At 41.8% G+C, this 27,230-nt stretch overlaps 1 protein-coding gene across 1 annotated transcript in view; it reads left to right on the forward strand.

Annotated features, from left to right (window-relative positions):
- The window catches only part of LOC310989268 (metabotropic glutamate receptor 7-like), a gene marked incomplete at both ends in the record, with an annotated part of 62,019 nt that extends 38,564 nt beyond the window's left edge, over positions 1-23,455 (forward strand). The window contains 5 exons of the mRNA XM_083976267.1: positions 648-852; positions 7,782-7,917; positions 11,518-12,453; positions 19,823-20,075; positions 23,406-23,455. Of these exons, the coding sequence (XP_083832393.1) occupies positions 648-852; positions 7,782-7,917; positions 11,518-12,453; positions 19,823-20,075; positions 23,406-23,455 (1,580 nt within the window). The remainder of the gene's footprint in view (positions 1-647; positions 853-7,781; positions 7,918-11,517; positions 12,454-19,822; positions 20,076-23,405) is intronic.
- Between the last annotated feature and the right edge of the window lie 3,775 nt (positions 23,456-27,230).

Consider the following 27,230-nt stretch of genomic DNA (forward strand, 5'->3'; position numbering starts at 1 on the left):
ATGATTATTATTAGTAAAAGTAATAGTAGTATTTTTGCTGGTATCATTTTCATTTATTCATTGAAATGCAGCCTTTATCTACCAGGGGTATAAAACAGCTTATTCACTTTGTAACGAAAACAAAAATCCAGTTGAGGTTGTGCATTATGTATTCAAGCGGTGTATCAGCAGCATGAGGCAAAAACCTTTGCAGCAGCCCATAGCAAAAGGGCAGTACACTGGGAGGAGGACATAAAGAGCATGAAGCCACTGTAGAGATGTATGAGATGTATGCTACTAAAGTTCATGGTGATCTTCATCATCTTGCGGATGGGGCAAATGATGTCCATTCTTAGCAGCCAATTACTTTTATAATACACCACAGCAAGTCAGTCTGAATCTGCCGTATTTGTCACCAACGCTTTGTCTCACAGCTCAGCTTGATATTTCCCACTTGGGAATTAAATGTGTCCTCTTATTTCCTTCGACACATTTTCCCCTTTAGGTGTAATGCCTTCAAAATCAAAACTGAAGCGACTGGCAGCAAACGGTAAATGGAGGAATAAAAATGAAGCTGCAGATGACAGGGAGCGCTGAGAGAATGTAATGTCTAATGGCTCATGGTGCATTTGGCTGCTAGTCGTCCTCTTCCCTTTTTCTTCCCTCAGGCCAGGAGCGCATTGGGATAAACTCCAAGTACGAGCAAGAAGGGAAGGTACAGTTTGTGATTGACGCGGTGTATGCCATGGCCCACGCTCTCCACAATATGCACAGGGACTTATGTCCTGATCATCTTGGCGTTTGTCCACAAATGGAGTCCGCAGATGGAAAGACGCTGCTGAAGTACATACGTAACAGCAGCTTCAACGGTGAGTGTCACATTACAGACATCTACACAATCTACACAACAGATGCCTACAGAATGTGTGGGTCAGAAAAGCAAACTCCAGAGTTAGTTACTTGAATCTGAAAAGATATTTTATATCCTATACAGTAAGTCAGTTAAAATTAGATTATTGGTTACTCATCACTGCAGATATACTCTGTTCTGTTGTTTTGTTTTGTTGAACACCTATGTTTCCAGCTCTAAAAGGGAAATACAGAATAATGGAGCACCCTATACATTTGAGAAATCCTCACAGGATGAACCACTTCTCAATGCACATGATGCATGCACATGAGATACAGTGAAACAATGATTTATTTTCAGTGATATCACATTTCCTCCTACAGAATACGAGCTCAAATGAGCATACTTGCACATCCAAGTGCATTATTTCAAGGAACAGTGTTTTATCCTGCCTAGAGTCACGTGAGAAGATGGCTGCCTAGTAGCTTGTTAGCTGAGCTTAGACTGAAAGCCTCCCTAAAGCCAGGTAATCAACACCTTAAACATTTTGTTTGAACAAGGGTAGATGTTTCCTGTCTTTACTGTATGCTCAGCTAAGATAATGACCCACATGCTTCAACTACATATTTACACAGTGGCAACAATGTGCTCATCTAACCAAAAGCATCTCAAAGCAAAAACTGGTTGACATGTTAATGTAACTGTTTTTTTTTTCTTCTATTATATAAATATTTTAGGGCCACTGTGTTAAGTTCAGTCAAAGTAGAAACGAATGATGATTGCATTTACTGAGTGTCAGTGAATGTGTTATGCTTAAAGACAATGAAGCCTCTCAGTTATCACAGCCACCAATGGCAGTGATTGTGTCTGAAACTCAGGAAGAAAGATCACTCACTCATCCAGTTCTCCTCTGCTCACTATCCAGGGAGTTCAATATACAGTTAGCTAATCAGTAAAATGGAAAAACACTTTCGGACACTTCTCGGGCAATTTTCTCCACACTGGTTTTCCATATTTTAGCTTGAGTGCAGTGCATGATGGTGTACACTACAGCATAGTGCTTAGTTAGTGACCATCATTTGTACACTATTTATACTATAAGTGTAACTCTCACTACACTTGAACAGCAGACTCACTATAGGGGACTATAATGAGGATATACTTATAGTGAGTGTACTAAATAGTGAACCACTATATAGTGGATGAGGTAGAGAGTGAACTGGAACAAAGCAACTCATTTGTGTGAGGCTATGTACTTGTCACTGGCTGAAGGTTACTGGAGGTTAGGCAGGCTGTTGTTGTCCCTGCTGGTTGGGGAGTGGGAGTTTGTCTGAAGTGTGAGTTGTTGAAGTCAGTTAGTTGTGTGGAGAGACTATACTGTGGAACTAGATAGGTTTGTGGTTTTGGTGTTGGCTACAGCTAACAGTGTTAAGTGGATAAACTGCCGGTGAAACAAGCAAACACGTCTTGTAGCTTTGTAATTGAGGGGCACCACAATATCACACTACAGGTACACCTTTAACCACTAGTCTATGTATTTTCCTCAAAGGTAATGCGTGTCGGTGTCCTCATGAGTTTCCAGTGTCAAGACAAAATGTAGTTCAGAGTTATCTTAGTTTCAGACCATAAGAAAGTAATAATGTAGAGGAAATAAATGCATACTGTACTATTCCCTCTGTTTTATGCATCACATGCAGCTGCTTGGGGCAGGCTCCAGTTTGAATTTGCATTAATATTTTCATTCGCAGTTAAAAGCATCACAACACTTTCTAGATCTGTGGAATATTTTGAGCCAGTGTGTGATATATTATGGGTCTACCACTCCTTGAACCTCTACATAATTCAGCCCTGTGCAGAAAAAGATGTGCAAGATAATAAACAATTAATGCCAAATAGCTACCGTATTAATGACAAAAATGCTCTGAAATGTGGGAGTGAGTGGGGGAAGAGAGCCAAATGGGAGATGAGTTTAAAACAAGAAAATCCTTTGTCATTACAAATGTGCTGGCATGTATGTCAGTCCGTGATCATTAGAGGCTCGTCTGAAGTACATTGTTTCTTCACAAAATGTTCTAGATAAGATTCAGCTGTTTAAAATAAAGAATCAGCGTAATCTCCTCAGAAAACTGGCCTACTTTAAGAGGTGGACCCAGCTCAGTGAGTTTCTTTTTCATGAAAATAACACTCCTCTCTGATGTATTTTTATTGAATATGTGGGGAAAGTATACTCATATGTACAGTACTTAACTGGGATAAGTATATTTAATAATGTTTCTTTTCATAGCCTGGTCTTTTTTAATTGGCTCATTGAAGTGCACATTTCCCACACTAAATTTCATACTTAATATAAACTGCTGTCTAATAAAACCATACTTCTCATGGTCAAAAGGGATCAGGGGTTAAATGAAGGAATTAACCAAACAACACAAACCACAGGCTGCCTGCTGATATTTCCAAAAAAGCCTTTTATACAAAACATTTTAACTTTTCTTTCTTTCTTTTTTTAATTAAACAAATCTATTATTCGGCGAGCAAACTGTGGCAGCAGAGATCAAGTCATGCTGTTCTTCTTGAACCTCTTTCTCTAGCGCTATTATTATTTCAAAGGGATAGAACAGGAGGAATTTGAACAATTAAATTTCTTGTCTGATAATCAGACCAAATTACTACTTTGTGTCGCCCAATCCAATCAGCATGTGGCCCCCTCAACATCAGGCAAAATGGACGCTTTGATAACAGCTGCGTGATGATTGAATTTTGTGACTATTCGCTAGATTTTGTAGCTTTCTGCTTCAGTATATAAGGATACATATATTCTTCATAATGTTTGGATTTGCCTCTACCTCGTCATTATGAGCAGGGGAGCGAGATCAGTGTCATAAAATGGATTAGAGTTCAGAGCTCAGCCTTTCTTCTTCAGAGGGGATCGCCTTTTTTCCCCTATTTTTCTTTTCTTTGTTAGTTAAACTTATCTTAGTATAACATGCTCTGAGCTATAATCTTTTCCCTTTATTCCCTTTCTTTTATTTTTTTCATTGAATGCCGGTGTTTGCATTATGTGTATATGTATTTGTCTCACAATGCCCCTTTTTTTGGTGCCTAGATTTATACATTTCAGATCCCAGCATAGAAATACGAAGTATTCGTGAGGGCACGACATTGAAGTTGTATAACGATAACTTTAATCAAAATTACTTAACTTAATACTAAAGGGTTGAATCACACAGTGAAGCATTAAAAGGTTCTTATTGAAAAAGCAGGACACTTAAATCGCCCTACTTCAAGAGACACACTTGAATGGTTTGAACATGGGAAGCAAAGGGATGGATGGATTGACCTTGTGGCTTACCTCTTCTCTCTCTTCAAAAAGTCAAAGCTGATGAAGGGCTGAGGGCTGTTTGGCTCCACACAGAAAAAAAATAATAAATAAATGAAGACACAAAAATACAAGCCAGACTTGTTTTGCAGTGTTTATAGACTTACCATATATGAATCAGTTTTATTCTAGAGTGCTTCATCCCATCATCCCCATTCTTAATCCTGCCTACAAAGCTCTGATTGCCTTGTTGTTTGTTTTTGTAATTGCATGTGGGCAGAGATTCAAAGGTCTGAAGCCAGCTGGTGAAATTTCTCCCCATTTAACATGTAGAATAAGGCTACAATCCAGCAAAAAGACCAAATGCTTGGTCTCACTCCCCTGACTTTCTGTGGCTTCCATTTGTTCTCAATTAAGACAAAACTCTTCATCTATCTAATGTAATTTGTGTGTTTTTGTTTTTTGCTAAAACAAACAAGTGTTACTCAAGCAGGTAAAAATAGTGCATCACTGAGGACTATTTTCACTTGCGGATTAATACACATTTGGTGCATAGAGTGTGGAAAGCCACTGTATAAGGGACTGGCTAAAAATGTACAACAGTATTGTAAATGAACATGTTATCTAGTATCTATCTAGTTTATTGGCATTTTCATTCTTTTGCTTTAGTCTTTTTCAATGGGATTTGTTGCCTCCTCCAAAAAAAAGAATATCACTAGACATTGGACATCGTGCTCTAAAATAATCCTTTAAATCCATTAAAAGTCTATTTATTAATGATGCACAATACATGTCATCATTTATTATTGCCAGTTCAGTGTTATCATTGCAACAACTGCAGTTTATAGTTATTTACATGCAAAATGTGTGTAAGCAAACTTATGTCTGGGAGCTAAAGCAAGTGTATTGCCTGTCTCTGTCTACAACTGTGGCTGTGGCAGCATTGCAGGGTTCCAGTAGGCGAGAAGCCCCCGGCCCTTAAGGTGGAACTAAAGAAACAGAAAATATGAAATTCCCTGAGCAGTGCGATTCAAATTGAAGGAGACCTAAACTAAGTGCAGATTCATGGGATTGAGAATCTGCTGTTCAGTTTCAATAACCATCTGGGCTTGTGCTGATTTTTCTGAATGTGTTGCCTCAGACAAACATTTTACTGAAAGCTGAAATTAAGATCTCCACCATCTCTACCCCTCTCCGCCCCTTCCTGTCTTGCTATTATATTCTGAAACCTTTTTACTGGCGTGTGAAGGTTGTTCTGCTGTGGCTCCGTCAGGCATATCTCACTGCCCCTTATTGCATTCAGACTGGAACCACGCACATTATCCTGTGTATGTGCCACTGCTAATGTATGTTTGAGAGTGAAGGAGTGCAAGCATCCTTTTGTTGATCTCCCCACTGCGCCGGAGTCACAGCGCTGAGGAGTGAGAGGAAGGGGGAAAAAAAGGAGAGAATAATGATGCGAGAGAAACACAGCAGTGGATCCCCAGTCCACCCACACTGTTCAGCACAGCACAGCACAGCAAAGCACAGCAGCACTGCACTTTTGTCATGTCTTAGTTTAGAGCCACATGCAAATGCATAAATCTTTCATCTTAGACAGTGCTCTCACTAAGAAGTCCATGCAGACCATTTTGTTCCCTAGAAAATAACAGGCAATAGAAAATAGGAAGGAATTTACTGTATTTATCGGCACACACACAAACACAACTTAATTATTTGCTCTAAAGCTGAAGAGCGCCAAGTGCCCAATCAGTCATGTCACTTTACTGAATGACTTTGTGTTTGTGCGAGCTGTATATTTTTGCTGGGGCGTGGAATAAGAATGGTAACCCTGTCACAGCTATTGCTCACAGGAGTCAATATGTTGTCAACATCTTTATACGCTGTGTCAACGAGTCTGGCGTCTGTCTGGTGAAAACAGAAGTGACAGGACGATGACGGCCACCCACCGACTTTATAGTTTGGTTTTCAGATTGACAGAGATTTCACTATGAGCTTCACAAGTGCAGTTAAATTCATACTGAGGACCCGTCCAGTTAAATTTTCTGTGTCGACACATGGATACTGATGAATTAGTGTTCCACTTTTAAATGAATAGACAGATGGGTCAAACGGCTCCAGTGGTGCTATTTCAGCATAATGTGGAATATGTGCGCTGTCACTTTGCATAACCACAGATAACGAGGGATTTGTGGCTCTGCATCAACATGGAAATGGAGACTTTAAGTCTTATTAACGGACACTTGTAATGCACAATCGTGTCACACAAAGGCAAAAAAGGGGAAATTTGGCTGCTTGTCCGCAGTGTTTTATTGAAATGGTCGTTATTCTCTGGCCTGAAACAAGTTGCTACCTCTGCTTTTCTCGTTTTACAAGAGTCCCTTGCCTTGAAACTTTTGTATAATGTTCAATGACAAATGTCCTTGAAAAAGAAAAACTGGAGGGAGATGAAATTCCCTTCTGGGTGAACACTAAGGAAAAGGTGCAGCGGCCTTCCATCGAAAAGCCATGAGTTCTGTGCTAGATACAAAAGACAACACGCTCCCAAAAGTGTTTGGGACATATGCTCCCGGTGCTTTCTCTACCCTTTTTATAGCCAGAGCTATTAAAGTACTTAATTCCCATGCCAAGTGTCGTCAGACTCCCCCCGTCCCATTTCAAAAATGGTATATCCATTTGTGCTCATGAACTACTGAGTGCAGTGCCAAGGTGAATAGACTTGTAAAATGCAGCCGTTCGTTCGGTGCCGGCATTGTGGGGCGGTGGAGATGACCTCATCAACAATGCAGACCTCATGTATAAAACAAGGTGCGACCATTGTTCCTATTAACGCCATTCAGCATTCTCTTGCTGCGAGGTCGATCTCATGTTGAGTGACATCTGCAGTAACACACCACCTTCGCACACACACTCTGCGCATTCATGAGCATGATATTATTAAGTGACGACGTGCCCACGCCGTTGACAGGCTTGAGAGCTTGTGCAATTGCGCATTTGAAAAACTCATTTTCACACACTCGATGTTTCAGGTGTCTGCCGCCCTCTCTGAGCTAATTAGTGAAATCTTCTGGGCTCGGCTTGAGACGGGCTGCTGCACACCGAGAGCAGATGGGGACCGTATGATGCTTTGGCTGACCTGTTTATCCTCCTTACATCTCCCGTTGTTGTCCACTGTGAGAGAGAAAAGGCATTACTTTTAACCTGAGGAGGTGTGCGCTCATTTCAAACAGCGGTCAATTCCCCGATATTAGAGTGCAGCTGAGAGCCCACATGACTAGCCGTGTTTTGAATGTGAAAATCTGTCCCTCCAGTGGCCACCCGCGCAGCCATGATGATGCATAGGAAGCAGGTGAGGAAGGGCTTTATTGGTCAGTGGGGAAACTCACCTCCCCGTTCCTAATTATCATGAAGGTTCACGATATAGGTCACGGTGTTTGGAGGAGCAAGACACACACACACACTGTGGTCCTCTGTGTGTTTCTTGTAGGGCACAACCTAGTTAGAGGCAAAGGGTTAAAAGTTCATGTTTTTCTCCTACTAGAAGAGGCGCTGTACCCTGTCACACCAGTGTCTTAACACTTTTCTATTCCACCGTCCTTCCTGCTGCTTTTTCTCCCTCTCGCTCTGTGCAGGCAGCGCCGGCACCTCTGTTGTGTTCAACAAGAATGGCGATGCTCCAGGGCGCTACGACCTGTTCCAGTTTCAGATGACCAATTCCTCCACTCCAGAGTATAAGATGGTGGGACAGTGGGTGGAGAACCTCCAGCTCAGGGTATGACAGCTTGATACTCAAAACACACACACACACACAGACGACAGACACCCAATTATAAATATTGTTTGTATGCTGAATATCCAAAAAGCATCTTCACATTCAGCAAGATTGAAATCTCTTATGTGACAAGGGGGTTACACATTATTTGCATCTCAAATATGGAGAGAGCTCAGGTGCAGACGTGTTTTACTTTCAGTCTAATTGATGTATTTTAGGTGCAGAAGATGAATCTGTTTGTGCAATTTAGCAAGAAAAAGGAAAGTGTTACTCTTTACACTGCAGATAAATCTTCCAAAATTCTACAGCTGGAATATGTTCCTCAAACAATCACTGTAGAAACTTGTTCACCCACTCATTTTAGTTGACGTGTTGCCTACTAATGTAATCTAATAGTTTAACATATTCTTTATTCATACAGAAAAACACTTAGACTTTATTTAATAAAAGAGGTTTTTATTGTTGTACTTGAAACATGATTTGCTTAAAGGTAATCAGTGTCCCACCAGCTGCTTTTAAGAGGAGAAAAAAACACACACAATTAATCCAACAGAAGAATTTAAAATCAGACTGTGAAGGGGGATGAAAGATGGTAATTTTAGTCTGTCACATTTTGGATGCTATTACAAGGTTTGATATGTTTCTGCCTGTAAAAGGATGTTTTGGGCAGGACTCAAACATCAATAGCGACTTGATCTCAGAAGAAAACGAAAGGAAACAGAGATGTTCACTCTTGGAGATCACTCTTCTACCGCTGCATAGGTTGGAGGACAGACGGTGCAGGAGAGTGGGAGGAAGAGAAAGAACATGTTTTTAACCCAAGTGTCAGTCTGTATATGTTCAGTCTTTGGCAGCAGAGAGCTGCTGAAGATGTTGATGTTGTAAGGAACTGACAACTAAATAGACACCTCCCATGTTACTCCTGGTGCTCAGCAGCTTTCACACAGCTTTTACTGTACACGATGAGACTCAAAGTCCATGATCATATTTCATCTACAGGAATTTAAGGTAAACCCCAGAGTATACGATCTATCAAGTGTACAGCTCTTGCCAGTTTACAAGAAAACAGAACCTTTTAATGTAAAACCATGTGCAGATGCAATTTCTTTAACATTTCTGACACATAAAAAGCTAGAAGAACTCATGGGAAAACGCCATAGATGAGGCATTTTCCATTTCATGGAATCTTTAAATCACTTTAATTCACATGGAGAAAAAAAACAGTCTAATGTTAGTGGTAAAGGCACACCTGACTTGAAATTACCCATACTGAATGATAGGATGAAACCTGAGCTAAAACCTCTATGTATTTCTATGTAACAAAAAAACATGACATTTACATAAAGATGAGTTTACATTTGCATAATGTCTCTCTGGATCACAAGAATTAAACACAACTGGATGGATTTGATAGCACAGGTGGAACAAAGTCCGTTGCAGGGGATTTGTGTTTCATTCTGTTTTAAGTGTGATTACAAATAAAATGCTATTACAGTACAATTATATCCCAATGTAATAGGTATTACATTCTTCACTGACACATAAAGAGGAATCTAATTTAAAGGTCACCCTGGAATAATCATCCTAATCATTGAGAGAAAGAAAGAAAAAAGTTCAATGTAATGTTGTTCTGGCTCACAAAAGCTCAAATTAACTGTAAAATTAACAACTGTAGCAAAAACCCAAATGAAAACTATAGCAACCGTACGAGTCCAAGGTGTCAAAAATCTTGCTTCTGGTCTCCATGGAAACAGAGCTGTTGGTCTCATTACTGTTTCCACACTGAGTGTAATCGGGAGGTTTTCCAGAGAGCACCATTCATTGTCCAAATAACAAATGGCACCTTCATGCCCCCAGATAAATGGCAGATGATAATCTGCCGAGACACCACAGAAACAACGCATTTGTCATACAGGTACACACAGCACAAACAAACTGCAGGTGTGCGTGTGTGTGTCTTTGTGTGTCTTTGTGTGTGTGTCTTTGCTGAAAAGCTGCAGCTCTATATGTGCAATTATTGGCAATTGGCACATTGGGAAGAGGCTATACTATTTGTATTCTTAGCTGGACTCACTACACTTCTGTGTAATGGTATTTGTGCTTGCCCTCTAAAATCCCTTAGATCTTGGTTGTTGTTTATGGATACCATGTTTATATTCTATGTTTCCATTTGTAGTTATATCGATTATTAGTGTGTTTTTAAAGACACCTGTTTTTATTGATTTTTTTTGTTTTTAATTTTCCTCATAGACATGTCAGCAGACTGTGGTTCAGCTGTTATCCTGCCTCTCTAGGCCACAACCTACAGTAACTGTGCTGTGTATTGATAAAACCATGGCACTGTCTGCAGTGTTAAAGAATCGGACAGATTTACACAAACGTCTCATTTGATATTAATTATCTCTCCCTTTTTAATGTTTTTTTGTATTGGGATTGTTTTAATCAATTTCATCAAGTGCAGAACATAATAATTAGAATAAAGTTTTAGAGATGCAGGTGTTTTGTTACCTATGGATAGAGCCAGGCACGCCATTTCCTCTTCAGTGTTAGCTAAGCTATCCATTTATTCAGCTAACTCTCAGAAAGAAAGAGATTTGAACTTTTCCTCTTAAGTAATTAATTCACCTGTCATTAAGGTGTAATGCACGCAACATAAATTAGAAAAAAGAAAATTCCTGTTCATTAAGATTTCATACCATTTCGTTGCGATTTCTTTTAGCTCATTATCTTAATTACAAAAATATTTTGTTATGTTAACATATGTACATATTTTATTGCTTTTTTGTTTGTTGAACAGTTTAGTTGCTTTTTGTTGATCATCTGCTGCTGTACATTTCTGAGAATCTGCCTTTAGCATGTTGGTGCATCTTTAATCTTGTGCTCGGTGCTTTTAAAGCCACGGATCAGTACACTTTCATAGTTAATCAAAAGATCAGCTCAGAGTCATATGAAAGCTTTTTTAGCAGCCTAACAAAATATGTAAGAGCACTAAAAAAAAAAAAAAAATTAAAGCCAAGTTGTATTGAAACTATAGCTTGAGCTCAATGCACCACAACACTCAAGGGTTTTTTGGATTAGATTCCCAGATAGTTTTTCACTGTATAGCTACTGCACTTTTCATTTTGATGACAATATCATAAATAGAAATAGCTCTGCAAAGTCTAAAAGAGACATTTTGCAATCCCAAATCCCATTCTCCTTCCCTCTCATCACATATTTCATACCTCACTGACTCCTGTATTAAAACATAATGTCTTTTGCATTTCACATTGCTTTATTTTTATTTCACCGAACAAAGGTAAGCTCTGTTGCCATGGTGATTTCAATTACTTTCAAGTATTAGAAAAGGCAATCCCTCTAAGAAATTGGCAAGAAAGATGCTGCACTTGTATTAGACTAATCGCTTTTTTTGTTTTTTTTTATGACCATGCTGGATTTCTTTTTTCTTTTTCTTTTCTTCATCTTCATACAGTATTTGCTCAGATTGCATTGCACGTTTTTGCAGGTGAGATTCCTCACTATGCACATGGTGTCTTATATTTGGCTTATCTGTGTGTTGCTAACCTTCTCTTCCTGCACTGTGTGTCATCTCTTTCCCAGCTGGAGGAGCTTCAGTGGCCAGATGGGGAGCAGGAGGTGCCGATCTCTGTGTGCAGTCTGCCCTGCAAAACTGGAGAAAGGAAGAAGAGGGTAAAGGGCATGCCATGCTGCTGGCACTGTGAGCTGTGCGATGGCTACCAGCACCAGTACGACGAGACTTCCTGCAGACTGTGCGCCTACAACATGAGACCCAACCCCAACAGAACCGCCTGCCAACCCATCCCCATCGTCAAACTGGAGTGGCACTCCCCCTGGGCCATAATCCCCGTCTTCCTGGCCATGCTTGGCATCATCGCCACCATCTTCGTCATGGCGACCTTCGTTCGCTACAATGACACACCCATCGTGCGGGCATCGGGCCGGGAGCTGAGCTACGTGCTGCTAACGGGCATCTTTCTGTGTTACATCATCACTTTCCTCATGATCGCCAAGCCTGACGTGGCCGTGTGCGCCTTCAGGAGGATCTTCCTGGGCCTGGGCATGTGCATCAGCTACGCCGCTCTGCTCACCAAGACCAACCGCATCTATCGGATCTTCGAGCAGGGCAAGCAGACGGTCACGGCCCCGCGTTTCATCAGCCCCACGTCGCAGATCGCCATCACCTCCAGTCTCATCTGCATGCAGCTGCTGGGCGTGCTGGTGTGGTTCGCCGTGGACCCGCCCAACACCATCGTCGATTACGATGAGCAGAAAACCATTAACCCCATGCTCGCCCGCGGCGTGCTGAAGTGTGACATCACAGACCTGCAGATAATCTGCTCGCTGGGCTACAGCATCCTGCTGATGGTGACCTGCACCATCTACGCCATCAAGACAAGGGACGTACCAGAAGACTTCAATGAGGCCAAGCCCATTGGCTTCACTATGTACACCACATGCATAGTCTGGCTGGCCTTCATCCCAATCTTCTTTGGCACAGCCCAGTCGGCAGAGAAGGTGAGTCATTTCTTCCTCTCCCTCCCTCCCTCTCTTTCTCTCTCCCTCTTTCCTCTCACAAATTTCACTTCCATACCTTCGGCCTTGTTTTTATCTTGTCCAAACATGCACACATGCATATTTGTGCAAACACAAAATGAAAACACAACCAGCACAACAAAGGGAGCAGACCAACACGCACACAGACAAACTCACTCACACACACATTAAGAAACTGTATAAAACATTGCTCCATTTTCTTTTGATTTCATCTTCACATGATTTTTGATGTGCATGGAAACCCACACTCTGACCACTACAGACAGAAATAGGCACATCAAGGGGCGGAGGAAGAGTTGATGTTAAGCACCAAGAATCCTGAAATGCCTGAGGAGTGATACGGGTGGGGGTGCCCGCACCTCCAGATGCCATTATCTTAGCTCTCCTGCCTTAAGGCTCAACATATAGTATGGCATAAAGTAGATCCTCACTCTAGAGAGAGAAAGAGACAAACGGGTTGAGGAGGTGAAGGGAGAGGAGGATGAGGGGCTTGAGGAGGAGGAGGAGGAGGGGGGGGAGGAAGGCGGGAAGAAATGGGGGGGTAAATAGAAGTTTGATACAACACATTCCATCTCCTGACAGCTGCGCTCCACTCAACAAAGCATTTGACATTGGGTGCTACTGGAGTTGATTGAGAATATGACACTTTGACCTTCTGTGCTAGTCATTGCTTATCTGGCCAGCACTGGGGGGAATACAGATGCATTCATCTGCCGGACTCATGAGCTCGCGCGTGCTGCTTGGCAGGCCATGTGTGCAAGACAGAGCGGCGGGGAAGTTTTCCACTGACAGAATATCGATGCTGACAGGAAAGTGTTACTCCTAACCTTTTGAGAGGAGCACCGTTCAATATCCTTCCTGCTAAGCTACCGCATGAGATGGATCAGAAAGTGATTTTCCTCATCTCAATTTGCTGCTGATTTCATAGATGAATTACACCCTCAGCAGCGATTAGGAGTTCATTATGTTACTCGCGGCGACTAGCGAGGCAGTAATGTGTTTATCTTTCCCCTTTATGCAGTTAACTCTTTCTTCGCGCCGGCTCCAGCCTTACACGCTCACCTCCAGCTCACACCACACCATCCTGATGTAATGGTCTTTGCTGGTGCATCTCTGCATCACTCCCCAGCCACTGCTGGTGAGAAGTGCCTTTGCATGTCCTGATAACATCCTCTGCGAAAGCAGCAGAGTATGTTGTTAAGGTGAAGTGAAGCGATGTCATCCATCATTTCAGCTTACTTATGCTCAAGTTTACAACACGCCTTCCTCACATCTGTTCCTCCTAAGACTGTATTCACTGGCTCATGCGAGTCCTTCATGAATACTTTACTAAAACAACAGCAACTGTAAAAAATGGTGAAAATAATGTCATTAGGTGAGGGATAAGATTGATACTGTTCATGTTTGTGTTTAGATCTGCACATGAATAAACCAGTAGGCTAAATACTAATAAATAATAAAATAGTAATGCTTCATCCTCACTTAAAGGACCTTGCCCTGTGGTGTTGTTGCGTGCAGATGTGGCTGAACACCCACACGGATTTGAGTCATTTCTCGCACCGCAGGTTGTCCAATATCAAAAGAGTCACGAAAACAGAGATGATATTATGTCAGGTGCCAAAATGATAAAATAAAAAACCAGCTGCCTTTGACTTAATGTTGTTTTGTTACATAGAATAGCAGCAGAAGTTGTCACTGCATTGCGTGGCATTTCTTTAACTCAACACCATTTAGATGCCCTTATTTTCCACACCTGTGACCCCCCCTCCCTCTCTGTTTTGCCCATCCAAACTCATGTTGAGGGAAGCCATGCGAAAACAGTTACAAAAGATCACAGAGCGCTCCACCCCATCCCCCTCCGCCTCCCGTGCACCTGCATGTGCTCAGTCAACTACTCAGCACTCTCAAGTTAATGACTGTGAGAGTCACCAGCATCCAAATTTCACCTGCCCGTGAGATCGACCGACTTCTGAAACATACTCCAGGCCTGCGAGTCACTTCAAACAGACTTTTGAACAACAAGACATCATAGAAATGTGTAAAATGGTGTTCACAGTCTCTAAATGTAAAGCGAGGCTGTCAGTGAACATGAGAATTCTCTTATTCTGTAACATCTTTCACCGCAAAACGAGACGTTTCCTGCAGTTCAGAAGAGTGGGTTGATGGTATAATGAAACACGTCCCCTGAGGCTCAGAAACTTTCTAGTAAAACACCCACAAAGATTCGGCCACACTTTAAGGAGAACTTCAGGTCATGGAAAGTCATATACCATACTAAAAATCTCACATGATAAATTAATACATTTGACATACTGAACCTCAATACATGTCTGGAAACCACTTAGTCTCTTGTGAGATGTGTCTTGAACTTCCTGAGGATGGTCTGTGCTGTCAAGTATCATTAGTAATGACTTACTATATTTTGCAAAAATGTTCTCATTCCGTCTTTCAACAGGAAAAATGAAAATTGAAACTTCTAATCCCCCTGTCTCTCTGCAAACAATTGCACTTGACAGGAGTTAGACCCGACGCTTGGCAGAAATGTTGAAGCTTTTTTATAATAATGTGAAAGTCTCCTGCCTATAATTTGTGTTGTGCTTGAAACCTTGAGCAGATTATAATACCAGAGGCAGTCTTCAGGCAAAAAGACTAGAGCTGGTCAAGTGCACCGCTGGCTGCGGTGGTTTTTATTTTAAAAAATACATGGTGAACAAACTGAACATCCCTCAAGATGAAAAAGATACTATGACCACCCGCCTGAGTGTATTTATCAAGCGGAGAGGAAAGTGTAACATCCTTGTTTTACACCACTCAGAGCTGCAAAGTGAAAGTTGCAATGACGTGTTTTCACTTGTTGTCTAAAGTGAAGACACGGGCAAAAACTGGAGTGCCGAAGAGTAACTACAGCTCTTTGTAGGTTTTAGGTTAAAGGGACAACGAGGAGTTTTGGAAAGCATAGTGTTTTCATACTACATTTACCATGAGCCTCCGCAGGCATGGTGAAATTCTTGGACCGGCGTTTTCATTCATCAAGAATTACAGTCAGAGGCTCAAAGACGATCAGATACCACTGTAGTTCCGACCATTAACGGCGATACGGCGGCGTTATTCTCATGACCCGCCGGGCAGTGTAAGGAAACGCTGGTCGGCTCGCCCAGCATTTCCACCATTAATTATAATAACAAAATAACGATAGAGACAAAACGATATATTTATCGAAAATGGAGCCATTAACAAGTGTGGGTAGCGGAGATTCATCCACATTAATATGAGACTTTTTTTATAAAACAACAAACTCCTAGTTGTCCCTTTAAGTTTAGAAAGATATAATATGATGACTCACAAATATACATAAATGATTAAACAATAAGGAAAGAAAGAAAGAAAGAAAGAAAGAAAGAAAGAAAGAAAGAAAGAAAGAAAGAAAGAAAGAAAGAAAGAAAAAGAAAGAAAGAAAGAAATGGATTGGTGACAAGTTAAAGGAAAAGTCTGGAGAAGTGGAAGAAGCAGGATGACAATGTCTCCATCCATAGGGCACAAGGGGTCACTGACTCTTATGACTGAGACAGCGATGTGAATGAAACTCTAAGGCCTTCACAGTCAGTTATAGCTCAATACTTTATGATGACACTTTATCTTGTTTTTTTGTACTTCACTGTATATTTCATTAAATTAAGATAATAGTATTGGACATGAAGAGCAGGGTTTTTGGGACAGATTGTAAATAATCGATAATTGATAATGTCACCTTTATTAATATGCTATTTAGTTTGTACTGTATACATATGTCTCATTAAAATGCTGCCTGTATCCAGATGAGGAGAAACACATGTTAATGCCATAAAGAATAATATTGTAGTGTTTTTTCAAATCCATGTTTATCTTCATAACCTTGCCCGAGTCATACTGGGACCACAGTTTGTATTTAGTGATCAAAGTTTAATTTATGACTGTGGAAACTGTTGGCTCTGACACTCTTGCAAAACTCAATTTCCCATGTTCCAAAAAAAAGCGTTAACATTGTGAGGACACTGATTTCTGCAGACACAGCATGTGTTCTCCCCTGCACCACCACCACTAACTCAGCCACAACAGTTGCTAGATTTTCATCAAAACAGAGTCTCTGGATCCCTCTGGAGATCTCCTAAGTTTTGTCCAAGGTCTGTTCAGTCAGCAGCACTGCAGTGAATCCCCCCCCCCCCCCCTCTAAGATGTTTGATAAATATAGGCCCTATTTAGAGCAATTAAGGAAACAAAGACAGGTGGAAACAAAACACTGTGGTGTCTTTTTATAGCCTCTTAATCTGTTAGGCCACAAGCGGGGACCTCCTGTGTGCTGAGTCAAAATGGAGGGAAGACCGTCCGCACAGAAAGCAGTGTCTCCAGTACGGAACAGGGCTTTGCAGCACAAAGCCAGACAGAGTTATTCATGACATGAGCCGGGCGAGAAAGTAGGCCACCCAAAAGAACAAGAGACATCCAGGTAGTTGAGAGGAGACTGCAAATCCTCTGGATCCATTATTGAAGGCATTCTCTAATGGGGCAGAGAGCATCCTAATTGTCACTTACTGAATCAAGTCCTCATCGCTGTGTGCATTTATAGTACTCAACCATACCCAACTAAATTGCCTTTGCAGTAAGTATATCCCTGGTGGGTATAATTATGAAAATTACCCTCAACAGCCTTTTGTCTAAACAGAAGACATGTCATTTGTTGTGGCTGGATGTTGGCATTTGACTTGTCAATGAGATGTAAAATTCAAAATCAAGCGTTTGATTCCTGATGAGGACGTTAATAAATCATTACTGCGGCTATAAATAGGGAGTTGCCAAGCGGTTGTGAAAATGACTTCATGTATTTATTTATGTTAAAGCAACAGGAATTAATTATGAATGTTCTGTGACAAGCTAAACATTCGAGTGGTGGGTGAGAGGGGCTACGAATTTGGGTCAAGCTCATAGAGAGGCACAAAGAAAAGCCCTGTCTCGGTGATTAGAGACAGTAAGAAAACGGATTTGGTGTGTGTGTGTTTGTGTGCTCGCATAGCTGCATTAGTGGGAGTGAAATCCCACATACCTACACATGTTTTTTGCGTGTGCATGCATGCATGTGTGTGTATGTGATGAGTGTGAGCAAGTGCCTAATGCTCATTGTGTGCCTACTCTCCTGCGTGGTCAATAAATCAGTTCTGATAGGGTCAGCAACGCAGCATCTAAGGTATCAGAATCTCATTAAAAGCTTATTCCAGTCGTGTGTAGTTGCTCGTACCAAACTCTGTAGTGTTGCTATGGATACCAGACAGGTTACCAACTACCAAACATGGAAAACACAGCACAGGGCGGAGATTCTCCGGTGATTATATATCTGACGCCATGTGTACTTCTCGCAATGCTTTGATCACTCGTTCCAATATCTGATCATAAATGCTGCAAATTCACAGCTCCGAAGGCAACAGCAACATTTCTGTTCTCACACACACACACACACACACACACACACACACACACACACACACACACACACACACACAGCTTCAAGTGACACAGGACAGCGTGCGCTGAGAGCATTGTGATATTCATACAGTTATTAATGCATGGCACACCAGCCAGATGACTGCCTCTGATGCTCCTCCACAGAGAAAACGGGAGGCGATGAAGGGAGACAGAGGCAGTTGAGTGTATTGACATGTTGATGATATCAGGCGTCTGAATGATTGGTGGAGATTGAAAGACAAAAGCATGACTGGCATGTAAATGAGTCCGGTCTTGTATGAAAGAAATTAGCATTAGTCGTGCTATTTGCCAAGAAAAACTGTATGCAAATGGTGACATTTCTCCCTCTCAGTGAATCGCTGAGCATTTTGCTGCTCTGCAGATACTACCCTGTGGTGGTTAATGTGTTTACAGTTGTATCCTCTCCCCCCATCCACATTACCAGTGGCTGACTGGAAGGCAGCATGTAAGTGACATCTGATGCTTTCAAGTGCTGTAGATTAGCGAGGAGGCTTGGGTGATGTGCTCTTGAAACAATAATGTCCCTCTCTTGAAATGATTCTTTCTCCTCCAAGACCCTTAAATGAAACAAGAGGCTCTTTCCTGTCGGCTGAATTACTGACTTCACTACCTCTAAGTGAAATGACTACCTTTTCATGAGGTCACCATATAAAATTTATGTTAACCTAAATCATAGTAGGGATCCGGGTTACGTAAGTTCACAATTACAGTTTGACAATGTGACAGAGGTGTTTTGTAACGTCAGAAACAGAATGTCACGGAAAGAGAAAGTGGCAGTGTACGGCTCGCATGAATGGCAGCCTTATGAATGATCTCACCACTTAACACGGTGAGTGTCTTTCATCGGCTGCACTTCACTGCAAGAAGAGTGGCACAAAAACAAATGCAGACCTGCCGTACGCCGCAGATACAGTGTTCTAAGTCCGTACTTAGTCTGTTATTGTGTTTTCCATTAACATGGGCCTTGTTAGAGGCACTGATAGTGGAGGAATATGGAGCTGAGAAGTTGTAGATTGGTCTGTTGAACGAATGAGTGGGGAGATAAAACATCTAATAGGACAGCACAGTCATTTTATACTCATGTAGTCGAGGGTCTGAATGATTAGTTGGTAGAAAAAACAGCTTTGTGAGTACATTCTGATATAGACACAGTGATGCTTCTCCTATTGTCATTAAAATGTTTACTTTGAACCATCTTTGATTTAAGTGAGTAGCTGCAGGTCAGGCTTTAATAAATGCTGCTGGATTATGTTGCCATGCGTACGGCTGCTCCTTTCCCCACAGCTAAACACACACAAATATGCAGACCACCCTCATTCTGTATCTGATAATAATGTTAGGTCATCAAAACAACAATTTGATCGTTGAATAAAAGTGTCACTTCTTTTCAGGAAGTTTTGTGCTACACTTCATCAAACAAATACATCCCCTAATGATGTAGGTCCCGGTGTCAGATTTTTGTTCACTCTGGGAATGAATGAAAAAAATGTCAAACAATGAACTTTTTTGCTGGATGCTCTATCTTGTTATCAGGCAATGGTTATTATTAGGTTTTGCCTCATCACTGTGCTCAGCAGTGTGACTGTTCTGTCATTGGCCACAGATGTTTAGCCATTAAAGCCGTATTGTCCCTCATTTTTCTTCATGAAGGTTTAAATTCGCCTCCTGACTTATTTATCTGCCTCACGGAGATCAAATGAGTCAAATCGAAACTCATACCACAAACAAAGGACCTGACCACTTACTGTATGTGATGTTTTCTGCTTTTCTGGTCTGTATTAAAACCATTACTTATCTCCCTGTGCTTTCCTTCCAGCTGTACATTCAGACGACCACCCTGACCATTTCCATGAACCTTAGTGCCTCGGTAGCACTGGGCATGCTCTACATGCCCAAGGTGTACATCATTATCTTCCACCCTGAGATGAACGTACAGAAGAGGAAGCGTAGCTTCAAGGCTGTGGTCACAGCTGCCACAATGTCATCACGTCTGTCCCAGAAGCCCAATGAACGGCCCAATGGAGAGGCGAAGACTGAGCTGTGTGAGAACCCTGCTGCTGACCCCATGAGTAAGTGTCCCAGTGAGACAATCACAAAGCCTCAGAGTCGCTCCATACATACGCACGATCAACCATGCTCATTTAAGTTTATATGAGATCGCAAGGCTAAAAAGACGACTTCTAGTCAAAATGAATTTATATTTTAATGTAGAATAAAGTCCTAACAGTTTCCTTTTAATGCTCCTTCTATACAGTATTTAATCCTAACTACACTGCTTTGTTTCTTACTGTATATTATCATTCATTGTCTGATTACACACTGAAGTACATTTATGGGAAGTAAACTTGTTGACCACTGCAGTCATAAACACTTCTGCTTATAGCTACATTATAGTGTGTTATAAACTATTTATTAGATCAGTTTAAATGGTCTATAACTTATCACTATAATGTAGTAATGTGATGTAGCTACTGTACAGTATGCATCTGTACAACATAAGTTAGTAATTTAGTATTTCATTGTAAAAACACCATGTGAACGCCATTTATATACTTTTGGTTGCACATAAGTTTAGTCTATGGTAATATATGAAAGGTAGCATCAAGTATTTGTGACTTTTGGCAGGCACAGTCACCATGTCCAGTTAGTTTTTCAATGAGTTAATAAAGCTTATGGAGATTAGTTCATGATTTAGACCACAAAGACCCAGGAGTTAAGATCTCTCTCTATATATAGACATATATATCTCCAGAGCCGTTGAGATGTCTCTCTATTCTCTCCCATATCTTTCACACGTTTCCTTTCATCACCAGAAACTCTCATTCCAGCAATTTAATTGGGTAGCTGCTGGATAAAAAGTATCTATAATGTCCTATAGAATAGACCCAGTTATCTTGTTTCCCGATAAATGCCTGGACCTTTAGCCCAAGTGCACGGCAGAGAGCAGGAGTGAAGACGGAGACTTGCTCTGCGAGGAGATTTGAAGAAACAGGGCTTTGTCGCCGGGAATGGAGGGAGATAATCTGTCTCTGTAGCTGTGTTACTCATACCACCCTTCATCAGAAACAGTAAGCATGATCCTGTTAGCAAAGATAATACTGGGTATTAGTGCGTGAGTGGGGGAAGCCTACATTCCTCCGTGGCAAGGTGGTGTACTGTTTGTTTTTAGGTGAGCAACAGCGACTCTAAAAATGGTTTTAGAGAGCAAAAAAACCACAAAGCTTCATTTTAGCCCGGTGTTGCTATGGAGTCAGGATGAAGACGGAGATGATTGACGGCTCATGCAAATCACACATCAGAGGCTCCGAAGGCTTCGTCTCCCGCAACGCCTCTAATCACATAGAGTGATCATGGCACCCACAGGTGTGCCAGCCCCTCAAACCCTCTTTGAATCCTGCCTATGAGATGACAGATTTTCCTGGGAATTTCTCCAAACACCCAACAGTTGTCACGCTCATCTGTCATGAGCCGAATGAGCTTGTGTACGTGTGTATGTGTACAACTGCGAGAGTTCATCATCACTCTGTGTGTGTGTGTACGTGCTGTTTTTCAGTGTGTGTATCTGTGTGTGTGACTGCATGTGTGAGTTACGCACATGTAAGTCAGAGGGATGATGCAAGTGTATCAGGGGACCGGGGAACGCATTCCTTGCCAGTCACACATGTGGCTCATCGGGCATATATACATATTCTGCATATTGGGTGAAACCTTAACATCTGTCGCAGCAGCACATCAAAAGTCCCCAAGCAGGGCACGCGGTCTCTGGGAGGCCCTCCCCAAAGTGCACCGTGTCATCTGTTCTGTGTGTCTCTCACCTTCTGTCTCTCCTACATGAATGTCTTCTCGCCTCGTCTCTCCTCCCCGCGCACACTCTCTCTCCTCTCCTTGCCCTTCTTTTTTAGCGACAGTGGAAGTGACATTTATTAATGGCAAATTTATGTGCATGACCGCCCCGAAACCTGAACTGTGCCTCGACCATCCCTGGAGACTGTCCGTCAATTTCTGTAACCATCAGAGCGCCAAATACCTCCCTTTCAGGGCCCATCAGCTCTGTATGAGATGACTCGGAGTGATTTATAGGATTAAGAGCATTAAGAGCTCTGCAGATTTCCATTGGTATTGATACAGTGTAATATCTTCATGATTGCACCTCTCAGACAGCAGCATATTCCCCTGTTATTTAGAGACAGTGAAACGTGTTGCTGTCCTCTTCAATTTTTCCCGATATAAATTAACCAAAACAGGCACATGTGGATGCAATCACGCTTTCAGAAGGAGTTCATTTCATTAACGGTGAATGCTGTGGCAGAGAAACACAACCTCACAAACAGCAGGGCAAAATAAGAAAAGTTAAAGGATTAAAAATGTAGATGATAGCAAAGGTAAATAGGTAGATGTGCTAATCCCAGAGAAGTAAACATCCAAACACAGACATAAATACACCCACAGCGGTTTCTCCAAAACGATTTCTCTTTCTGAAGACTGTTTATGGTTACCAGCAAGACTCTGTTGTACATTTACTAATGTTTTATTCATCATACTTGCTGGCCAAGACTACAAAATGCTGCTGTAAAGAAATGGTGCGACTTTAATTGCATAGCCCATGGGAGTTGGTCGGCATAGCAACATTAAAGTAGCAGAATGGGAATTTATAGCAAAGTCTGTGATGAAGGAAATGTATATTCACCTTCTCCAGGATACAGACAGTATAAAGTACATACAGATATACACACTCGTACTTTTCTATTAGTCCTCTGACTATATAGACATTTTTTTTATTATTTGTCACCACATCCTGGCCAGATATCAGCCTAATCCAAAGACTAACCTCGGCTTTAGACTTGATTCCTGCCTGCCGCCTGGGTAAAAAGCTGTTTAAAAAAAAAAAAAAAAGTCATGACAAGCCAGAATGACCTCGGTTCACAAAAAACGCCCTCACTCCGAAGGTTTGGAACTCAAATTGGTTCTCATAACGACACAGACACAGTATGAGAGAGCACACAACACACACACACACACACAGCACCCAGGCACTCAGCCACATTTCAGATACGTTTCCATGGTAATCCAGACTGGGATCACATTGCGTGCTGTAGCATTTGTTCGGTGCCCACTTGTGTGGTGTTTGTGTTTTTTATCACTAGTTCTCATCTGAAAATAGAATCTAAGGCTTCACATGGGGGCATTGTGAGTCGAAATGATACACTGGCTCAGAAAATGTTGCTGCTGATTGCACACAGCTGATGATAAAGATGCGCGGCACAGAAGGACGACTTTCCCAGAGCAGTGTAGTATTTGTATGCCTCTGCTTACCCATTTATAGAGATGTGCTGTTTTTTTTTTCTTTGTTTCTGAAAGTTAATATTTTCTGTTTTTTCTTCCCCCCACTCTTTTCTCAGGTCAAGCAACCAAGAAAACGTATGTGAGTTACAACAACCTCAGGATCTGATCTGCTTGAAAATGAATGCTGTTTGTCCTTTATCTGTGGTTGAAAAGCGGAAGCGAGCGATAGCAGAACAGAGAGAGACAGACAGAGAGAGACGTGTGAGAGAGAGAAAGAGAAAGAGAAAGAGAGAGAGAGTGAGCGTGCAGGCATCCCAGCACCACCTGCAGTACCTATGCACTCCAGGATTGTGTGGATAGCATCCAACCTTCATCCAGACATGATACATGCGTCCTGACAGAAACTAGCACAGCTGTAGGCCAGTGTGGTTGGACCGCCAGAACCAGACTGTAGGTTTTAAAAAGCTTGTGACGTCGTGGCCCCCCCCGTCTCTGTGACAGAGAACAACTTGCCTGCTAAAAAAGGGGGGTCGCTGCGAAAGAAGAGAGCCGCAAAAAAAAAAAAGAAAAAAAAGGGGGACTACGGATCTGCTTTTCAAGATGTTTTCTTTTGAAATATCATTAAAGCCATATTCTCTTGGGGTTCCCATTATCTGATTTCTGTTTTGTATTGTTTCTAAGTGATTTTCTTCTGTGCCTCTTTTCTCTTGAAGTTTGATTTAATGACCTTGAACAGCAAGCTCTGCCACATACAGTATTTTTGTTTTAACCAAAATCAACTCAAATCAGTCCCAGATGATGATTATTATGTTAGAGTGATGGGCATTGTAAGTATATTTTCTTTGTAAATATTTGAGAGTATTTTCATGTTTGGAGTACAAAAATAGATATCCAGTCTTTGTTCAATTGGATTTGGATGGTAACGAAAAGCACCACAAAGTGTTCACTTTGCATGTGCCAATGTATGTCTGTTATGTTTTGATGTAAACAAAAAAAAAGAGAGAAATAAATTCTGAAAATGATAATGAGCTTCAGCATCCACCTGCAGTTTGTTTTCTTTGTTAGAGCAAAGCTTTGTTAAATGACAGAAAACAGCTTTAATCTGTTGTTGAATTGACCCCGTCACCCCTTCACCCCCTCCCCTGCACCCACTCCCTCCCCTTGTACCTCCAAGCATGTTTGTTAAACATATTTTCGTACTGGGTTACATTATGCCTAATTATGGTGTGGGGAAACATAAATATCAGAGCAATCATGCAAGTATGTTGTGATATCAATCTGCTATATAATGAACATGTAATAAAACCATTTTGTTATCTTTTATACAATTAAAGCGGACAGCATATCATAGTTATTTCTGTGCACATTGCATGTGTGAGTGTGTTTGTGTGTACAGTACGAGTGGGCATGTTTGTGTATCGCAGCAGGAGGGAGGGAGTGGGGCCAGTTTAAACTGACATCTAAATAAGTGACTATTAATCACTGAGTTGTTTATGGATTTGTGTAAACTGAGGGAAATGCCATGTGCTGGTCTACTGTCTCACCCCGTGACATTAGCGGGCTCGCTGAGCAGAGCTGTCACGCAGAGATGAGACGGTGCGAAAGGAGAGGATGTCCACTCTCTGACTCCTCCGCTCCCCTTTGCTCTCTCTGTCACATCTGTTGTTTCTCTTTCTCTCGCCGCCGTTGCTCCTTCTAAAGTCTCAGCACCAATCCCCCACATGACTAATAAAACATGTCAGATCAATTTGTCCTGCTGATGACCGAGCCTTTTACAGTACAAGCCAACCGTTCTTTATTTTTCCATGCCTGCCTGCAAGCATAATGTTCCTATTTTCAATATTGATTATTATATAAAAACATGAATAGGCCACGCATGAAAGACTTCTGTTTCTGCACCCAGGAAGCATCTCCCTCCAGGCTAGTACATGAGCAGGTGATATATGACCGAGAGCTGCTGATTCCTCTTTTCTGTTTGTGTGTGTGTGAGGGAGAGAGAGAGAGAGACACCCTCAGCCACGTAGGTTTTGTGTTGTTTCTCTTTCCATTTGTCTGGCATCTCTCTCGGCTCCTGTGGGACCAGATGGTCTTTACTTCTCATACGCACAGTCTGTCATTTTCTGTTGCACACAGCCAAGAAAAATCCCACTTATGTCCAATTAAGACTAGCCTCTCCCCCACCAAATTAATTGCCTGTGTCAGTGTCTGTGTGCAAGTAATCAGTAGGGGCTGAACAGAGTTTAGATTTGCAGCTCAGCAAAAAGAAAAGAAACATTAAACAAGCAGTGGATTTCTGGCTCTAGATACCTATATATATAAAGCAAGAACAAAAACTTAAAGAGATCTTTAAAAATCTAAGCATGGCTCGTTCAGGGATGAGTTTTACCTGCCTAGAATAGTGTGAGATATGGTTTACTCTGGCTCCTAACTCTCAAGGCTCCAGTGTGAGGAGCCCACCTGCTCGGCATACACCTGTTTTGTAGGCAGCAGTTTCCTGTGAGAATCGAGTGGGGAAAAAACATCAAAGGGAGAAAACTAATCATGGTGGACTGAGAGCAAGGCACACTCCACCAGGACCTAAATGTTTCAAACTCTGGAGGACTGTCAGTCACAGATTATTACGCGTGGGGACATGTGAAGTTGAACAACAGAGTTTTTAAAAATGTACAAGGTGGCACGCTTGCTAAAAGTTCTGACTCTTAAGAGCTGTCTCGTTAGAAAGTTGTCAAAACTGTCCTCGCCGTGTAAGAATTACAAGCCTGCGTGACCCAATTTGGATGACAAGGTGACACCACTGCTCTGTGAAATGTACATTTTCAGTGTGCGCCGCGTGTGACATGTAGAAGTCCCAGCATCAAAGGCTCGGGCTCTTTTTGTATCTGAGTTTTCATGTCACTTTGGTCCAGCTCCGCCTTTGAGGAAAGCCTTCTTTATCTTGTCAGAACTCCTGATGCACTCTTTCACAGACAATTTACTGATGCTGAGTCTAGATTAGCTCTGTTTCATGGCTCCTGGGCCCTGGGCTCTCCTATCTCTCCATAAATGTCCAATTATCCAACTCCAGCCAGAGTGAAACCTTATCTGCTTCCCGTCAGTGACCAACCGAGGCCTGATATAACGCAAGGTGGATAAAGACACTCTTCGCTCTTCTTATTTTTCTCTCCCCGCCGTGTCTTGTTCTCAAAACCTCCTTATGATGCTTTGTGTTTGCCAGCATGTTTTCCCACTTCCTCTGCATCTCCTCTGTTCTCCATCCTCAGATCAGCCCTGTTACTGTTACATGCACACAGAGACGCCAGGATTTTTTTTTATAATTAGCAGTACAGTAAGATAGCCAGTGGTGAGACATGAATCATAAAATCCACATCTTCTCAACGGCACTAATTACCACCTGGAGGAAGATCACGCGTGACTTTAGTGAAGAAGCTCTGCTGTTGAGTTTCTGTTTGTTTTTCTATGAGTGATCCCAGAACAAGATACAGATACTATTTTTCTGAGTGAATAAATTGGTTTGGGGGTCACTGGGTGCCATTTCTTATCTGTGGCTCCACAGAGCTACTCCTTGCCCCTGCTTAGGCTGCACTGTGTGTGTGCATGTGAACGTTTGTGTGTGTGTGTGCACGTCACAGCGTTATTGCATTTTTAATCAGCGGAAGAGACCAGGCATCATTCTCATCACATTAGTGTCTCCTGGTATTTATTCCTCTTCTCTCTCACCACTTTTACTCCTGGGGGGAGTTGGGTGGGAGGAGAGAATACATTTGAAATTTGCTCACTTGACAGTCGTTAGAGATATGGATTCTGACAGTACACAATTAGCTCAGTCACCTCCTTTATCTTCACTCATCTTTGGCTGGGGGATTTAGTACGTCTCTTGCCTCTACTGTAATGACTGTTATACCTCTCATGCTGTCACCCTCCCTTTCTCTCCGCCCTCCCCT

This window comes from Trachurus trachurus (assembly GCF_905171665.1).
Source record: "Trachurus trachurus genome assembly, chromosome: 7".
Lineage (NCBI taxonomy): Eukaryota > Metazoa > Chordata > Actinopteri > Carangiformes > Carangidae > Trachurus > Trachurus trachurus.